General features: G+C 41.7%; 2 protein-coding genes and 2 long non-coding RNA genes across 7 annotated transcripts; 3 read left to right on the top strand and 1 right to left on the bottom strand.

The window, feature by feature from the left end:
- The first annotated feature begins 5,229 nt into the window (after positions 1 to 5,229).
- LOC112192803 lies at positions 5,230 to 6,528 on the top strand. Of its 3 annotated transcripts, XR_002933622.2 has the most exons (3): positions 5,230 to 6,005; positions 6,097 to 6,210; positions 6,369 to 6,528. It is a non-coding gene; the product is annotated as an uncharacterized LOC112192803 (long non-coding RNA). The 3 variants fall into 3 exon arrangements; XR_005808249.1 differs by having other exon boundaries at positions 6,097 to 6,528; XR_005808250.1 differs by having other exon boundaries at positions 5,230 to 6,025; positions 6,097 to 6,528.
- Positions 6,529 to 7,225: 697 nt separating this feature from the next.
- LOC112192804 lies at positions 7,226 to 12,989 on the bottom strand. The gene is made up of 3 exons (XR_002933623.2): positions 12,763 to 12,989; positions 12,428 to 12,573; positions 7,226 to 7,731 (listed from the first exon to the last, which is right to left on the bottom strand). It is a non-coding gene; the product is annotated as an uncharacterized LOC112192804 (long non-coding RNA).
- Positions 8,759 to 12,368, top strand: LOC112192800 (probable LRR receptor-like serine/threonine-protein kinase At3g47570). The gene is made up of 2 exons (XM_024332672.2): positions 8,759 to 11,575; positions 11,712 to 12,368. Exons 1-2 carry the CDS (start codon positions 8,866 to 8,868, stop codon positions 12,158 to 12,160), a joined length of 3,159 nt encoding a protein of 1,052 aa, XP_024188440.1. The 5' UTR covers positions 8,759 to 8,865; the 3' UTR covers positions 12,161 to 12,368.
- Positions 12,492 to 15,314, top strand: LOC112192802 (probable cyclin-dependent serine/threonine-protein kinase DDB_G0292550). Of its 2 annotated transcripts, XM_024332677.2 has the most exons (3): positions 12,492 to 12,742; positions 13,110 to 14,719; positions 14,899 to 15,314. In XM_024332677.2, the coding sequence occupies exons 2-3, from the start codon at positions 13,873 to 13,875 to the stop codon at positions 14,925 to 14,927; spliced, it is 876 nt and encodes a 291-aa protein (XP_024188445.1). In that variant the 5' UTR covers positions 12,492 to 12,742; positions 13,110 to 13,872; the 3' UTR covers positions 14,928 to 15,314. The 2 variants fall into 2 exon arrangements, with proteins under 2 accessions (XP_024188445.1, XP_040372303.1); XM_040516369.1 differs by having other exon boundaries at positions 13,110 to 15,313.
- Positions 15,315 to 15,721: the final 407 nt, after the last annotated feature.

The following is a 15,721-nucleotide window of genomic DNA, read 5'->3' as shown; positions in this document are numbered from 1 at the left end:
CTACCAAACTGACAAGGTAGCGGAACGTAATAACGTCCATTACGGGAGAGTAGGTCTCCTCGTAGTCGATTCCAGGGCGTTGTGAGAAGCCTTGCGCCACGAGACGAGCTTTGTATCTTACAATCTCGTTTTTCTCATTACGCTTTCTAACGAATACCCATTTGTGACCAACTGGTTTGGTGTTGGGTGGTATTGGTACAATTTTGCCAAATACCTTTCTTTTCGTTAGAGAATCAAGTTCTGCCTGGATCGCATCTTTCCATTTTGGCCAATCAGCTCTACGTTGACATTCATCAACGGAGCGTGGTTCGATGTCATCGGTCTCAATAATCTCACGCGCCACTGAATACGCGAATACATCATCAATGATGATGGAGTTTCTTTCCCACGTCCCATGTACACTAGTGTAATTTACAGAGATCTCTATGTTCTCATGGATAGGTTCTGACACTGAGGCGTCCCCCAATGATGTCTCTTGGACATAACCATAATCCGGAACATTCTCATGGGACGGATTTTGAGTATCGATGATCAAAGGATTTATTTGTGCCTCATTCGCTCTTTTTCTAGGGCGAGTATCCTTCGAACCAATCGGTCTACCGCGCTTCCTTGCGGGACCTGCAGCCATAGATGCCACATTATTGCCATGTTGAGCAATGGTGCCATCTTCTGGCGTTATAGGAGTGGCGTTATGTCCATTATTCGGGACATCAATCCTTGCAGGCACGTTTGCAGCAGGTATGTGTGATCTCGTCACTTTAGCAATATCAGAAAACGCATCAGGCAGAGTGTCTGCTACGTTCTGGAGCTCGATTATTCTTCGCACTTCAAGTTCGGACTGTGCGGTATGGGGATCGAGATGAGACATAGTGGGGACAGACCACGACAATTCCTGTCGTTCCTGTTGAACATTTGTGTTCTTATCTCCCCCTAATGATGGGAAAACTGTCTCATCAAAGTGACAATCCGCAAATCTAGCGGTAAAGAGATCGCCTGTCAAGGGTTCAAGATAGCGGACGATAGTTGGAGATTCATATCCAACATAAATGCTCATTCGTCGTTGTGGACCCATCTTAGTACGCTGTGGCGGCGTAATAGGCACATAAATAGTACACCCAAAAATGCGTAAGTGCGAGATATTAGGCTCGTACCCAGTCACTAGCTGTAACGCAGAGTAAGATTGGGTTGCAGTGGGTCGTAGACGAATTAGCGTCGCTGCATGTAATATTGCATATCCCCAAGCAGAAACAGGAAGATTAGTGTGCATTACCAATGTCCGTGCTATCATTTGTAGTCGTTTGATAGCAGCTTCTGCGAGACCATTTTGGGTATGAACATGGGGAACTGGATGTTCTACATCAATCCCCAGTGACATGCAATAGTCATCGAATGTTTTCGATGTAAACTCCCCAGCATTATCAAGTCGAATTGACTTAATTGGATGGTCAGGGTAGTGAGCCCGTAGACGGATAATCTGGGCGAGGAGTTTAGCATAAGCAGCATTTCGAGTGGACAACAGCGCGACATGTGACCAGCGTGTCGACGCATCAACCAATACCATAAAGTATTTGAAAGGTCCGCATGATGGTTGAATTGGTCCACAGATATCCCCTTGGATTCTCTGTAAGAACGGAATGAGTATTTTAGGATCCTTTGCATAGGATGGTCTCGGTCCTAATTTCCCGAAGGAACAGGCTTTACAAAATGAGCGAGGGGCCTTAGAAGCAACCAATGAGGATTTTGGTTGGGCCTGAGCGTCTGTAGCGCTATTAGAAGCAAAATGTGTGACTACATCTCCTTCTATGGCATTGTAGCCATTTGGAGGAACAATCATGGCGTTATGCTCATGGTTGGTGTCATCACATGGGACTTGGCCAGCCTTATGGCGCCCCAAGACGGCTGCAGCACCAGATGCTGCAATTGTTGCGGTCTTGTTAAGTCCAGGAATCAATTCTCGATTCTTGCTTCTTCTCACTCTGAAGAATGGATGTCCGTGTGAAGTCTTTAGTATACGGAGCATCATATCACGACCAGGGTGCCCTAGTCGGTCATGCCAAAGCCAATATGTGTCAGAATCCAAGAGATCTTCTCTTATGACATTATTGGATTCAATTGGTCGAATTGTAGTGACATAAAGTCCACTAGATTGACACATAAGTTTCTCTAAGATGCGCTTTCGTCCGCAATCATTAGAGGTAATGCAAAGGAACTCTTTTCCGTTCTCAGTATGCGTTTCCGCATGGAATCCGTTGGCTCTTAAATCTTTAAAGCTCAATAAGGTTCGATTTGCCTTAGGAGCATAGAGAGCTTCAGTGACTTTAATCAAGGTGCCATTTGGCAATAGGAATTGGGCCATTCCATGTCCTTGAACTAAACCTGATGGCCCAGCCATCGTAGTCATAGTGGAATATGTAGGCAACATCTCCAAGAATAATTGCCTATGTCGTAGAATGGTGTGCGTAGTCGCACTATCAGCGAGACATTGTAGTTCATCCATTCCTTAAGAGAAAAGCTCGTAATTAAAAAGGAGTCATAAAGGAAAGAACTCAACTTTTATTAATAAGCCAAACGGAATTACATCATCATTTATTTCATCAAAGAAAGCGTAATCCAATAAACTTAGTTAATGCAAAGCAATGGTAGTCGTCTAACTTCTTTCGGTAATTCCAATGCAAAGGTGACCAGGTGAGTAGAGAGATGTTGGTGGAGCAAAGGCTCGCTTAAGTACCAATTATCTCAAAACCTTCCTAGACATCACAATTACATTGAGTACGCCTACTTTTGAAGAAAGATTAATCCCATTGGCATCTACTATAGGATAATGTGGCGATTGCCTACATCTCTTGGAAAATGAAAAGACTTAATCAAAATCGCCAGTTTCTGGGTTTTGATTTTTGTCGTCTTCCACCCTTAGATCGAGATTGCCATCTTGATCTTCTTGTTCCATGTAATTTGCCTCCCTTGCTTCACGATACATTTTGTACGCGTTTGCAACATTCTGGGATGCTTTACATGCCCTTGCCCAATGTCCAGGTAGTCCACATCGGAGACAAGCATCATTATGGTCAGGTTCCCTTGATCGAGGTGCTTTAGGAGCACTTTGAAAACGGTTGTTTCCATTGGTGGTGTTACCACCATAACCGGAGGCTTGGCCTCGCTCTCTCTTCACACGTTTACCTCCACGGTTCCGTGGACGCCTATCTTGGCGGTTTCCTTCCTCTTTAGGGCGAGAATATGGACCTGAACGTCCATAATTATCCCTTCTTTTAGGGTTTCGCTCCTTGCGTCCTCCCTTGGAGGTGCGACTATAATTAGACTCCGGAATTGACTTGGTTCCCACGGGTCTAGAGTTATAGTTTTTCACAAGTATGTTGTCGTGCTTTTCAGCTACGTTCATGACACCAATTAGCTCATGAAATCTTGTGATGCGTCTAGCATTGATATCAATTCGATAGTTTTTAGCTATCATTAATGCAGAGACAGGGAAGGTAGAGAGAGTTTTCTCGATCAACATCGTATCAGTGATTTGATGTCCACAGAATTCCATCATAGACTTGATACGAAGTGCTTCCGAATTGTAGTCAAGAACTGTCTTGAAATCACAGAAGCGGAGGCTTTGCCATCTCTCTTCTAAGTCGGGAAGCAGGGAATCACGGACGTTGCCAAAACGCTGCTCGAGTTCTACCCATAGCTTTCTTGGGTCTTCCTCATTGAGGTACTCATTTTGGAGCGCGTCATTCATGTGCCTTGTCATGAGAATGATGGCTTTTGCTTCATTAGCCTCTCTCTTTGCTCTATTTGCTTCAAAAGCAAGAGCTTGTTGAGGAGTAAGCACGTCCTGACTTGGCTCTTGGATCGTACTCAGGATCCCATCAGCCTTAAGATGCTGGCGCATATCACGGATCCACCTGTGGTATCCTGCGCCTGTTGTCCCTAGTGGGTTGAAGCTCAACTTGTTCAGGTTACTCATCCTGAAGAACAACAAGAAAATAGGGTTAGTTTCGGAGCGAAAAAGGCTACCACGAAAAACTATAAACTTTCTGAGCGTAATCGCTTTCAAGAAATTAGGGATTTTCTGAGCGTAGTCGCTTCCAAGAAAATCTTGATTCCAAGAGGGGTTTTGGATTAAATCGAAACAATGATGTATGTGGTCGATTGTTTTCTTCTCAACAAATTCTAAGTTTGGAGGACTCTACAAGCTCCAAGCTTGGAGTGAGCACGAACCCCCACAGTTCGGCCTTTTTGGTCTCCCCTATGAAGAAGAAAGGGGGGTAGAATAAGGGATGTTGGAAGTCCCCGTGAAAAGAAGAGAAAAGTAATAAAAACTTCAAAAACGGGAACTTTTAGAAAAGTTTACCTTAAGAATTGACCGGAAAAAGTGTCCGGAAAGTCGCCGGAAAAGTGTCCGAAAAGTCACCGGAAAAGTGTCCGAAAGTCGCCGGAAAAGTGTCCGGAAAGTCGCCGGAAAAGTGTCCGGAAAGTCGTCGGAAAAGTGTCCGGAAAGTCGCCGGAAAAGTCGCCGGAAAGTTGTCGGAAAGTCGCTCGACAGATGTGTCGACAGCTGCTCGGCAGCAGCTCGACAGCTGCTGCGCAGGTGCTAGGCAGGCTGCTCGGCAGGTGCTCGGTAGATGGCTCGGCAGGTGCTCGGCAGCTGCTGCGCAGGGCCTCGGCAGATGCTGCGCAGGGGGTCTGCAGGGGGTAGGCAGGGGCTGTCGGCAGCGCTTCGGCAGGGGCTGCGCAGGGGGTCTGCAGGGGGTAGGCAGGGGCTGTCGGCAGGGGCTCGGCAGCACTCGGCAGGTGATGTGCAGGGCTCTCGGCAGGTCTCGGCAGGTGGTGTGCAGGGCTCTCGGCAGGTGCTCGGCAGGTCTCGGCAGGTGGTGTGCAGGGGTCTCGGCAGCTGCTCGGCAGCGGTTCAGGAATTCCAGAGGCCGGTTCAGGCTGTTTTTGGCCGGTTTTGGAGGTTCTGAGACCGGTTCTGAGCTTCTGGGATCAAGGGCTTTGATATGTGATAGGATTTGGGGGTTTCTTGTAAGGTTGGTAAAATGACCTAGTTCGGATCATGAACTTTCACTACTCTAATCGATTTCGATTCTAATTCTAGAGCAATTTCGTGCTGATAACGTGTTTCAGAGAAACTGAAGAGTGAATTGGTGAGTCTTCTTCTCATATTGAGGGGGTTTATATAGGGTTACAAAGTAGTGTAAATTTGCCCTACATACATTAGTATATTTGCTACACAATTTCTCTACCTCTCAATGTGCATTCCATACAAACCACACATTCTCCACTTCTTAAGTGCATACTCCATGATATAGACATTTTACCTATTTACTACAACAAATATAAGAAAATTGGAAAATGGGGCAAAGATTTGGTGGGTGGTATACGGCAAAAGTGGCCCCCTTTTTTGTTTTTTCTTTCTTTTCTATCTTCCTTCACGTGTTGTTCCTTTCTTCTTTTGCTTTTCAGATTGTTGTTCCCCCCCCCCCCCCTGTTTTGCTTTTCCTTTCTTCACTCTTCCTTCACGTGTTGATCATCATCATGCCTTTTTTTTTTTTTTTCTTTCTCTTCCTCCTTTTTCGAGAAAAGCTTCTCCTTTTTGTTTTTTTCTTTGATTTTCTTTTCTTTTCTCCGGACCTTGCACGCCTCCTCCTTTTCTCTGTCACTCCTCTCTTCTTTCTTCTCCTCCCTTTTTCGAGACCAGCCTTGTCTCTCTCTCCTTTCTTTTCTTCTTTCTTCTGTCAGCTGAAACTGAAGTGGAAGTGCAGATCGGAGAATGGAGCTGCTGCTGCGGTGGAGTGGAAGGCGCGGTTCGATCGGAGATGTTGCAGATTGGGCTTCGTTGGTGGGAATGGAGATGAAAAGAATAGTAGGGTGCAGTACGGCCTGGGTCGAAGGAGGATCCGAGCGGCGATTCGCTGATAGATGGTGCAGTACGGCCTGGGTCAAAAACAGATGATCGAGTTCGCTGAGGATTCGCCTCTCTGCACGGAACCAATTCCCAGGTAGTCGATTCAAGAAACTGGTGAGTAGTTGCTTTCGGCTTTGGAAGCTATGGAGGTTGATTTAACAGGTGCTTGATACAACAATTTGCAGGTTCTAAGCGCACGCAGATTGGGAGCTACAGGGGAGTTGTCTTGGATAATCAGGCTAAGGGGACCAATGGAGGTCGATAATTGCAGGATTGAGAACTCAGATTCGGTCAGAAAGGTGAGTTTCTGGTGCTGGTGCTGGTATTTATGTTTTCTGGGTAAAAAGATGAAGAACAGAATTGGTTCTTGGTATTTTTGTGAGCTTCTGTTCAATCTTTGAGCAAAAAACTTGTTTATGGGTAATGGGTAAGATGAATCTTTTGATATTTTTGGCAGCGGAATATGGGTATGGGTAATCTAGATTTCTAGAGGTGGGAATCAGGCTCAAGAGCAAAACTGCTCTGATACCATGTCAAATCTGGTAATGTATTTGCTATATTCAAGCACATTTACACTGAATTACAATCATGCTCTTATAGAGCTTATACCATGATTACACTGTGTGTATTACAGCTAGAAAGCTTACATAGACACCTCTGTCAATATGAGTATATTCCAGCTGCAGCATTGCTGGAAAGCATAGTGTGCTACAGCTCATGTAACAGAAAGACCAACAAGACATCAGGATCCTGACCTAGTCAAACGAAGAGGAGAGGAGTGCTTGGTTTCAGTTATGCATATAGGAGTCTTATGCTCGTCAATATCACCAAGAGAACGGATATTTATGGATGTCATTGTCAACAAAATGAAGGCTATTAGAGAGTCCTATCTCAAAGTAACAGGAAGAAGGAGCTAGAAATACACAGACACACACGCATATATAATTTATGGCCACCTTCCTTACTAAATCTCAATATATACCTTCATATATATTATATGCAGTAGGAAATTATCTGAAATAAGGATATTAGCTGTATCAAAGTATGTGATATCATGTAATTTTAATTGAATGCAGCATTTTATATGCCAGAACAAGAGAAGAATGTTTATTCATCCTGGTTTTTACTTCACCGCAAACAAATGTATAACATTGTTTCACTTAAAAGCTAACTACTTCTTGTCCGTAATCTCAGGCCTTTTTCTACTATGTATAAATAGATAAAAGTTTTATCAATATAAGAATTATCTCTTTGGATTGAAGAAAAGAGCTAGATTTTGTATATTACCTTGTGAATATTATATGTGCATGAAGATTGAAAATATAGTAGCTATAGCATATGTAAATGGTAGAATAGAACCTGGGTCTGGCATGAAAAAGAAAAACGTGGCTATCAAGGAACCTTAAGCATGCAGACATACTACATCAACAAATTAAGACATATCAATAACTAGATGAAGCAAGGACCAAGTGTGAGGATGCAACAAGGCCATGGAGCTGGTTCACAATTGTAGACTTGTCATCATTGCAAACCAAGTTAAAATTGCTGCAATATTAGTTTCGATTCAGTATGCAGACAAGAAATGCACTTTACTGGTCACTGCCTAGTAATCATCTTTATTTGCGCTTAAATTCTTATATCAGCTCCAAGTCTCCATAGCTAAGTGATTTCAGAACATTTCACCGGCCATCTCGACTTGCCAGTAAGTCTTTAGAGCATTCATGTTGTGGGGCTCTTTATCTTTCTTAGGCTTCCAACTTACCAACTAGAAGTCTGATCTCCATAGTGAAGATCTAAATATTGTACAAGAGGAGTAGGGCCTGCAGATACAAGATAATTAATCAATTGTTTATTAATTAGTAGTTCACTAAAAAAAAAAAAGGACGGTACCGATCGACACATAACTGAAATTCTGAAATATTTAAAGTCCAAATATCATTTGACTCCGAGGGTCTTTATGAATATATTGAATGGCGGAGTATAGCACGGGAGGCCAAGTTTCCATACTGGTGGATATATATCGCTATGGGATACTGTCGCTAGAAATGTTCGCAGGGAAAATACCTATCAATGAAGTGTATCAATGAAGTGTACATTCAAAGATGGTCTAAGCATTCACAATTTCACAGCCATGGCTTGGCCAGATCATGCTATGGACGTAGTTGACCCTTCATTGCTCATAGAAAGATGCAAAGGGAATGATGATGGCGGAGACGGCAAACGACATCCAAGAAGGACTAACAAGACATCAGGACCCTGACCAAGTCAAAAGGAGGGAGGAATGCTTGGTTTCAGTTATGCATATCGGACTCTTGTGCTCTTTAACATCACCAAGAGAACGGATGCTTATGGATGTACCGCCAAGAAGCTAATGGCAAGACCAAAAAAAAAGAAAAGAAATATGATAGTCCAATATAAGCATTTAGCATCCTCACAGTTGTTCTGTTGGTTTATTTTGCCCTGTTTCTTTCTTCATCTAATATATCTTTGTTGGTAAATTGGGTCATAAAAAAGAAATACGTGAGTTTCAAGGAACCTTGATAATAAGTACATTTCACCATCCCAATTTGCTAAAGTCTTTAGATCCTTCATGTAGGACACCTTATCTTTCTTAGGCTCCCGATTCCCAGCTAGAACTCTGATCTCCATAATGAAAATTTAAATATTGGACCAGAGTGGTAGGCCAATAGATTGAAGACAATTCAAGTAGTAATTGCTTAACCAATCTTTATAATTTCCACACTGAAATAAAAGCAGCTTCTACAGCGATCATTCAGTACCATCCATCTATAGACCATGTTGTCATCTCCAAGCAGTTACTGCGTCATTATAACGGTGGTCCTGCAATTTACATTTTGGCATAAGATTACTTCTTTTGTGTACCTTAAATTCATATGAAACCTGAAATTTTCATTTGCTCGTTCACCTCCTTGTGTGAAACCTGCAATTAGAATATGAAGGGGCATTCACTATCAAATTGTAGGTGGTTTTTACACAAATTCCTTCCTGTGTTCATTGTTTTATGCATGAGCACAGGTCTGGAATCTGCAACACTACCAAATTTTGGAAATGAATCTGATCGTCTGGCACTGCTAGACTTCAAGAAAAGAATCACTGAAGATCCTCTCCATATCATGAGCTCATGGAATGAATCCATGCATTTCTGCAGTTGGATAGGCGTCACATGCAACAATTCCACCAGAAGAGTCGTGACCTTGAACTTGCAAGCTCAAAAGTTGGCTGGCTCCATACCACCTTCCATAGGGAATCTTACTCATCTCACTGGAATCAACTTGATAAACAACAACTTTTATGGTGAAATTCCTCAGGAAATGGGTCGTCTCTTGCGCCTGCAATATCTCAACATGTCTCAAAACTCCTTCAGTGGGAAAATTCCGACTAATATATCTCACTGTACGCAGCTGACAATGATTGATGTTTTTTCCAATAAACTCATTGGGACAATTCCCAACCAACTCAGTTCATTGTTGAAATTAACTGTGTTATGGATTGGTCGGAACAATCTCACTGGAACCATCCCACGTTGGATTGGGAACTTTTCTTCATTGTTTGCACTTTCTCTTGGTGAAAACAACTTGCAAGGAAGCATACCTGATGAGCTGGGGCGTCTAACTGCTTTGCAGAGATTCATACTTACCTCAAATAATCTTTCTGGTATGATTCCTTCTTCGATATATAACATTTCCTCCATATACTATTTCACTGTTACTCAGAATCAACTGCATGGGGAAATCCCACAAAACATTGGCATTGCTCTTCCTAATCTGGAGGTATTTGCCGGAGGTGCCAACAAGTTCACAGGAACTATTCCTGTGTCCTTGTCAAATGCTTCTCAGCTATCCATTCTTGAATTTTCCCGAAATAGTTTTACTGGGAAACTCCCTGCTGAAAGTCTTGGGCGTTTGAAAAGGTTAGTTAGACTATACTTTGACTTGAACAGACTGGGAAGTGGTCAAGCTGGTGGCCTGAATTTTCTCAATTTCCTGACTAATTGTACTAGTCTTGAGGTGTTGGGTCTTAGCTATAATCGCTTTGGAGGAGAATTACCAGCATCCATAGCCAACCTTTCTACCCAGCTAAAAGTTCTTACTCTGGGGGGAAATTTGATACATGGAAGCCTCCCTACTGGTATTGGAAATCTGGTAAACTTGACACTTCTGGGAATTGAACAAAACTACATTGGTGGTCGTCTCCCTGATGTAATTGGGAAGCTTCACAAGTTAGAAGGACTGCATTTGAATCTGAACAGATTTTCAGGGCCAATCCCATTCTCCCTAGGTAACTTGACTTCAGTGACAAGGCTCTTCATGGAGGGGAATAGGTTTCAGGGAAGCATACCTCCAAGTCTTGGGAACTGCAAAAATCTATTGATACTCAACCTTTCTAGTAACAATCTAAATGGCACAATACCTAGAGAGGTAGTGGCGATTAAATCCCTTTCGATTTCTTTGACAATGTCAAACAACTCTTTGACTGGTTCACTACCATCTGAAGTCGGTGGTTTGGTAAATCTCGCAGAGCTAGACATATCAGGAAACAAATTATCGGGTGAAATCCCTGAAACCCTTGGCAGTTGTATTAGTTTGGAGCGCCTGCTTTTGAAAGGTAATGAATTCAGTGGACATATTCCTCAGTCTATGGAAAAGCTGAGAGGCTTGGAAGAGTTGGACATTTCACACAATAACTTATCTGGCCAGGTTCCTGAATTTGTAGGCAAGTTTCGAGCTCTCAAGTATCTCAATCTTTCTCACAATGATTTTGAGGGTGAATTGCCTAAAGAAGGAATCTTTTCAAATGCAACTGGTATCTCAGTGCTCGGAAATGATAAGCTCTGTGGTGGAATTCCAGAATTAGTTCTACCTGCATGTTTCAGCAGAAAGCCTCCTTCATCGAGAGGACTACTTGCCCCAAAAGTGATAATCCCTCTAACTAGTGCAATTGCATTAATAATTGCTCTTTCCTGCTTGGTTGCTGCACGTTCAATGATGAAAAAGCCAAGAGACAGACCTCTGACTTCATCTTCTCATAATGATTCATATCCAAGTATCTCTTACTCGGAAATTGTTCAGTCAACTAATGGGTTTTCTGTGGACAATTTGATTGGTTCAGGAAGCTTTGGTTCTGTATACAAAGGATTACTCAGTAGTACTGGAATGGTAGTTGCTGTTAAGGTATTAAACCTTCAACAACAAGGAGCTTCAAAGAGTTTCATTGATGAATGCAGAGCTCTAAGAAGTATAAGGCACCGCAATCTTCTGAAGATCATAACTACTTGCTCAAGCACCGACAATCAGGGTAACGACTTCAAAAGTATAGTTTTCAATTTCATGGCAAATGGAAGTCTAGATCCTTGGCTGCACGCTAGAGAAGACGACGGATCTCAAAGTAAGAGATTGAGCCTTATCCAAAGGCTCAATATTGCCATTGATGTTGCTTGCGCATTAGATTACCTACACGACGGTTGTGAAACATCCATTGTTCATTGTGATCTAAAGCCAAGCAATGTCCTTCTCGATGAGTATATGGTAGCCCATGTTGGTGACTTTGGTTTAGCAAGCTTCCTCTTCGAAGCATCAAATAATCATTCCAAAAGTCAGACCATGTCAGCTAGGCTAAAGGGTTCCATAGGCTACATTCCTCCTGGTATCATTTTTAGAATTATTAATTTTTCTTTTCCTAATACCTTAATTGATCACAAAGACAACTGCCTGTATATTGCTGGAAGCGAAGTAGCACTGCTATTTGACTATGACATACTAATGTGTGTTTTAAATGGCAGAATATGGCATGGGATGTCAAGTTTCCATTCTGGGAGATATCTATAGCTATGGGATTCTATTGCTAGAAATGTTCACAGGGAAAAGGCCAACGGACGAAATGTTCAAAGATGGTCTAAGCATTCACCAGTTCACAGCCATGGCTTTCCCTGACCGTGTCATGGACATAGTTGACACTTCATTGCTCCTGGAAACAGATGAGGATAAGGATGATGATGATGATGACAAATACAGCAATGATAAACAAGAAAGGCCAATAGCCGGGTATCAAGATATAGGCCTAGTGAAAGCAAGAAGATTGGAGGAATGCTTGGTTTCAGTGATGCAGATTGGTCTCTCATGCTCCACAGTATCACCAAGTGAGCGCATTCCGATGAATGTGGTTGTGAACAAGATGACTGAAATTAGAGATTCCTATCTCAAATTGACCAAGACCAAGTTTGTCACCTAATCTCATTGCATACCCTCAAGTCTTGAGATTAAAGAGTGTGTCTATATATAGATATATAAAGATATTTCTTATATCAATTATGCTCCATGATGTAAGATTGAATTCAACACTATATACTGTAATCGAAAAGTAAAAACAAGTATATGGTAGAGCAAGGCTACCAAAATGTATTGTAGCGTCTTTTCAATAAAATTGTCACTTTTGATAATAGGAATATAGCTGATTGTAATCTTCACAAGCAATAAAAACAATAAGAGAGTACTGTACCTTGTGTCTTACGAATACGAGAGATGCACGAAGATTGAAACCTGGGTATCAACAAGTACAGGCCCTTCCATGGAAACCCCGAGTAGACGACAAAATCACAAAAAAGCTAGCATTTTGTAGCAGGGCCAGAACGTCGCCGCTTGGACCTGATCAAGAATGGTAAAGGCAAGCTAAAACGACACCGTAGTATAGAAGTATTGGAGTAAAAGCAAGCTTTCTTTACTCTTGAATCAGAAAGGTCGAAGAAAGCGTAAAGGGGCTCAGATTTCATCCCAGAAAAGTGGAAACAGAGGGTGCCGTCGGCCATTTGGTAGGGTAAAGCCGGAAACTTTTACCTTTAGCTTTGGGAAAGATTCAAACTTTCCATTGCCTATTCTTCACTCTCTCTTAAAAAGTAGATGTTCGTGTTGGGTTTTCCAAGAACATGAGAATTGCTACTGGGTCGTGGATAGGCAATTTCCACGCATGTTTCTATTATAGGTTGTTGGGTTTGTGGTTTTGACTCTCATAAATCTTATGAATTGGTGTGGGTTTCGTTTTCCGTCGGGGGAGCTGGTGACTCTGAAGCTATTTTAATCTATTCTTTGTCTTTTATGAAGCTCAACCTTTAAGTCCTGCTGGTGTTACATGTGTTTATACACTAGCAGCTATATTTAATTATTTATGACTTTTATTTTGACAGTCGTAGAAAGAATAACGATGATTGACACATGTATAATATGAGACTCGATGCACTGATTCAATCAATGGAACCACAAAAGTGTAGAGACTATAGTACAAAATCAAGCAGATCAAGTTGGACAGGTCAATGAAGGTCAAAGGAGTGGCTAGAGCAAGATAGTGCCCTAATCTCCATGATCTCAAACACTGTTTCATCTGAAGCTTTAACTCTGGTAATTGGCTGCCAATCTGCAATGGGAGGTATGGTTTACACTCTAGAATAGATATGCTTCAGTTTCAGAATCACATGTGATGCAGTTGAAATCAGCTATGCAAAATATACAGAAAGGGTCAGATTCTATTGAAAAATACCTGTTGAAGTTTAAGCATATTAGAGATCAATTGGCTGCTGTTGGTGTTAGGATGTCAGATCAAGATGTTAAGGTGTTAATCCTAGCAGGGTTACCTAGTGAATATGGTCATACTAGACAGATTATCAGAGGCAAAAGTCAAATAGATATGGAAGAAGTTAGATCCTTATTGTTGTCTGCTGAAATTGAGATTGAATTAGTGCATAAGGCTGTACCATTATCATCTCTAACTGCAATGGTTGCTCACAATGGATCAGTCAATAACTCATTACAGTATGGTCAACTGAGCATGCTTTTTAATCAGAATCAAGGGTTATACAACTCTGCCTATATGAATGGGGGGTTCTATACCAGCTTGTATGCCTAATCTTGCTCAGAATCAAAGCATGTATACTGGAGTAATGCCCATTATGAATGGTATATATTTATGCAATAATGCCTAATATGACTACCATGAACCATTTCAATGCTACTCCCAGCTCTGCTACTACTCAACTTGTACCTCCTTCAAACACAATGAGTACGACAATTGGCTTTTCAAGTGGTACAAATCTTGACAACGGCTTCAATTCTCAGTTCAACAAAGGATTTGCCTCTGAGACATCTCAGTTCAATAATGGTGGTTATCCAATATCTTCTGTTGGCTTTCTGGCTAACACTAATGGTGGCTTTTCTCAACAAGGACCCTTTCAGCACAACTTCAACTCTACAGGTGGACAACACAATGGCTATTCTCAAAACAATAATGGCAGAAATGGAAATGCAGGCAACGACAGTGGTTCAAATGGATACTCAGGGAACAACAATGGGGGTTACTCAGATGACAATGGAGGATACCCAAACTTTCCAACAAATAGGGGTACAAGTCACAACAACAGGAACAATGGAAAAGGGAATTACAACAATCTCATTGTTTGTCAAATCTGTGAGAAGCTAGGGCATGGTGCTCGGAAGTGCTTTCAAAGGAACTCACAACAATCTCAAAATGGTGCATCATCATCATCTGTGAATTGTCAGATATGCAAGAGGCCTGGACATGTAGCCAAAAACTGTTTCTACAGGCAACAGAATTGTAACAACAACAACAATTCTCACAATGGAAATACAGCAATGGTGGCTTGTTGTAACAACAATTCTACACCTGTTCAGCATGAAGTGTGGCTCACTGACTCAGGGGCTACCAATCATATGACATCCAATATTCAGAATCTGCAAAATGTCACAACTTATACCTCTGATGATGGGGTACAGTTTGGTAATGGTACAAGTCTTCCCATTGTGAAACAGGGTTCAAACAACATTCTTACTAAATCTGGTTCTCTTTATTTGCAAAATATTCTATATGTACCAGATTTAGCTGCGAATCTTCTATCTGTGTATAATCTATGTAAAGATAACTATGTTAGGATGATTTTTGATGAGTTTGAATTCTTGATACAGGACAAGGTGACAGGCAAGGTTCTATATGAAGGACTGTGTGACAAGGGGCTCTATCCAATACCAGTTTCAGTTGCATCAAGTTTCTTTCTACATTAACACCCAAGCTTGGGAGCAAGGTTTCACACTCTCTCTGGCATCAACGGCTTGGTCACCCTTCTAATGCAGTAGTTTCTAGTATTTTGTCAAAATCTAAAATTTCTGAACCGTCTGATTCATGTAAACTGGTTTGTGGGTCATGCTTAGCTGGGAAGTTCACTAGGTTACCTTTTCATAGTAGTTCAGAAAAATCTAGTATACCTTTTGAGGTGATCCATTCTGATCTTTGGGGTCCCTCACCTAGTATGTTGTTTGAGGGTTTCAAGTACTATTTGACTCTCATTGATGAATGTACCAGATTTACATGGATTTTTCCATTGAGTAATAAAAGAGAAGTGCTTCCCTTATTTCAAGTTTTTTGTGCATTTATCTTGAATCAATATTTAGCATCTGTTAAGATTTTCCAAACTGATGGAGAAGGAGAATACACCAGCAATGCATTTAAAGAATTTTTGAACAAAAATGGAATTGTTCATCAGATTTCTTACCCATACACACCTCAGCAAAATGGACTTGCTGAGAGAAAGAATAGGCATATTGTAGAAACTGCTCTAACATTACTCAATAATGCCTCCTTACCACCTAGCTTTTGGTACCATGCCTGTGCAGTTTTAGTTTACCTTAAAAACATAATGCCGTGTGCTAGGGCTGGGCGTTAGGACCCGAAGGACCGAGAACCCGACCCGGACCAACCCAAAAAGCCCGAATCAGGTCGGTTTTAAGAAGA

This window comes from Rosa chinensis, chromosome 3 (genome assembly GCF_002994745.2).
Source record: "Rosa chinensis cultivar Old Blush chromosome 3, RchiOBHm-V2, whole genome shotgun sequence".
NCBI lineage: Eukaryota > Viridiplantae > Streptophyta > Magnoliopsida > Rosales > Rosaceae > Rosa > Rosa chinensis.
Note: the sequence above shows the minus strand (reverse complement) of the source record. Positions and strands in the feature narration are given on the sequence as shown.

What these genes read in the sequence shown, in the direction of transcription:
- LOC112192802 (XM_040516369.1), top strand. Translation starts at nt 13,873, where the DNA reads ATGGTATATATTTATGCAATAATGCCTAATATGACTACCATGAACCAT.
- LOC112192800 (XM_024332672.2), top strand. Translation starts at nt 8,866, where the DNA reads ATGAAGGGGCATTCACTATCAAATTGTAGGTGGTTTTTACACAAATTC. An exon ending in CATAGGCTACATTCCTCCTG is followed by an intron (nt 11,576 to 11,711) that starts GTATCATTTTTA and finishes TTTAAATGGCAG; the next exon opens with AATATGGCATGGGATGTCAA.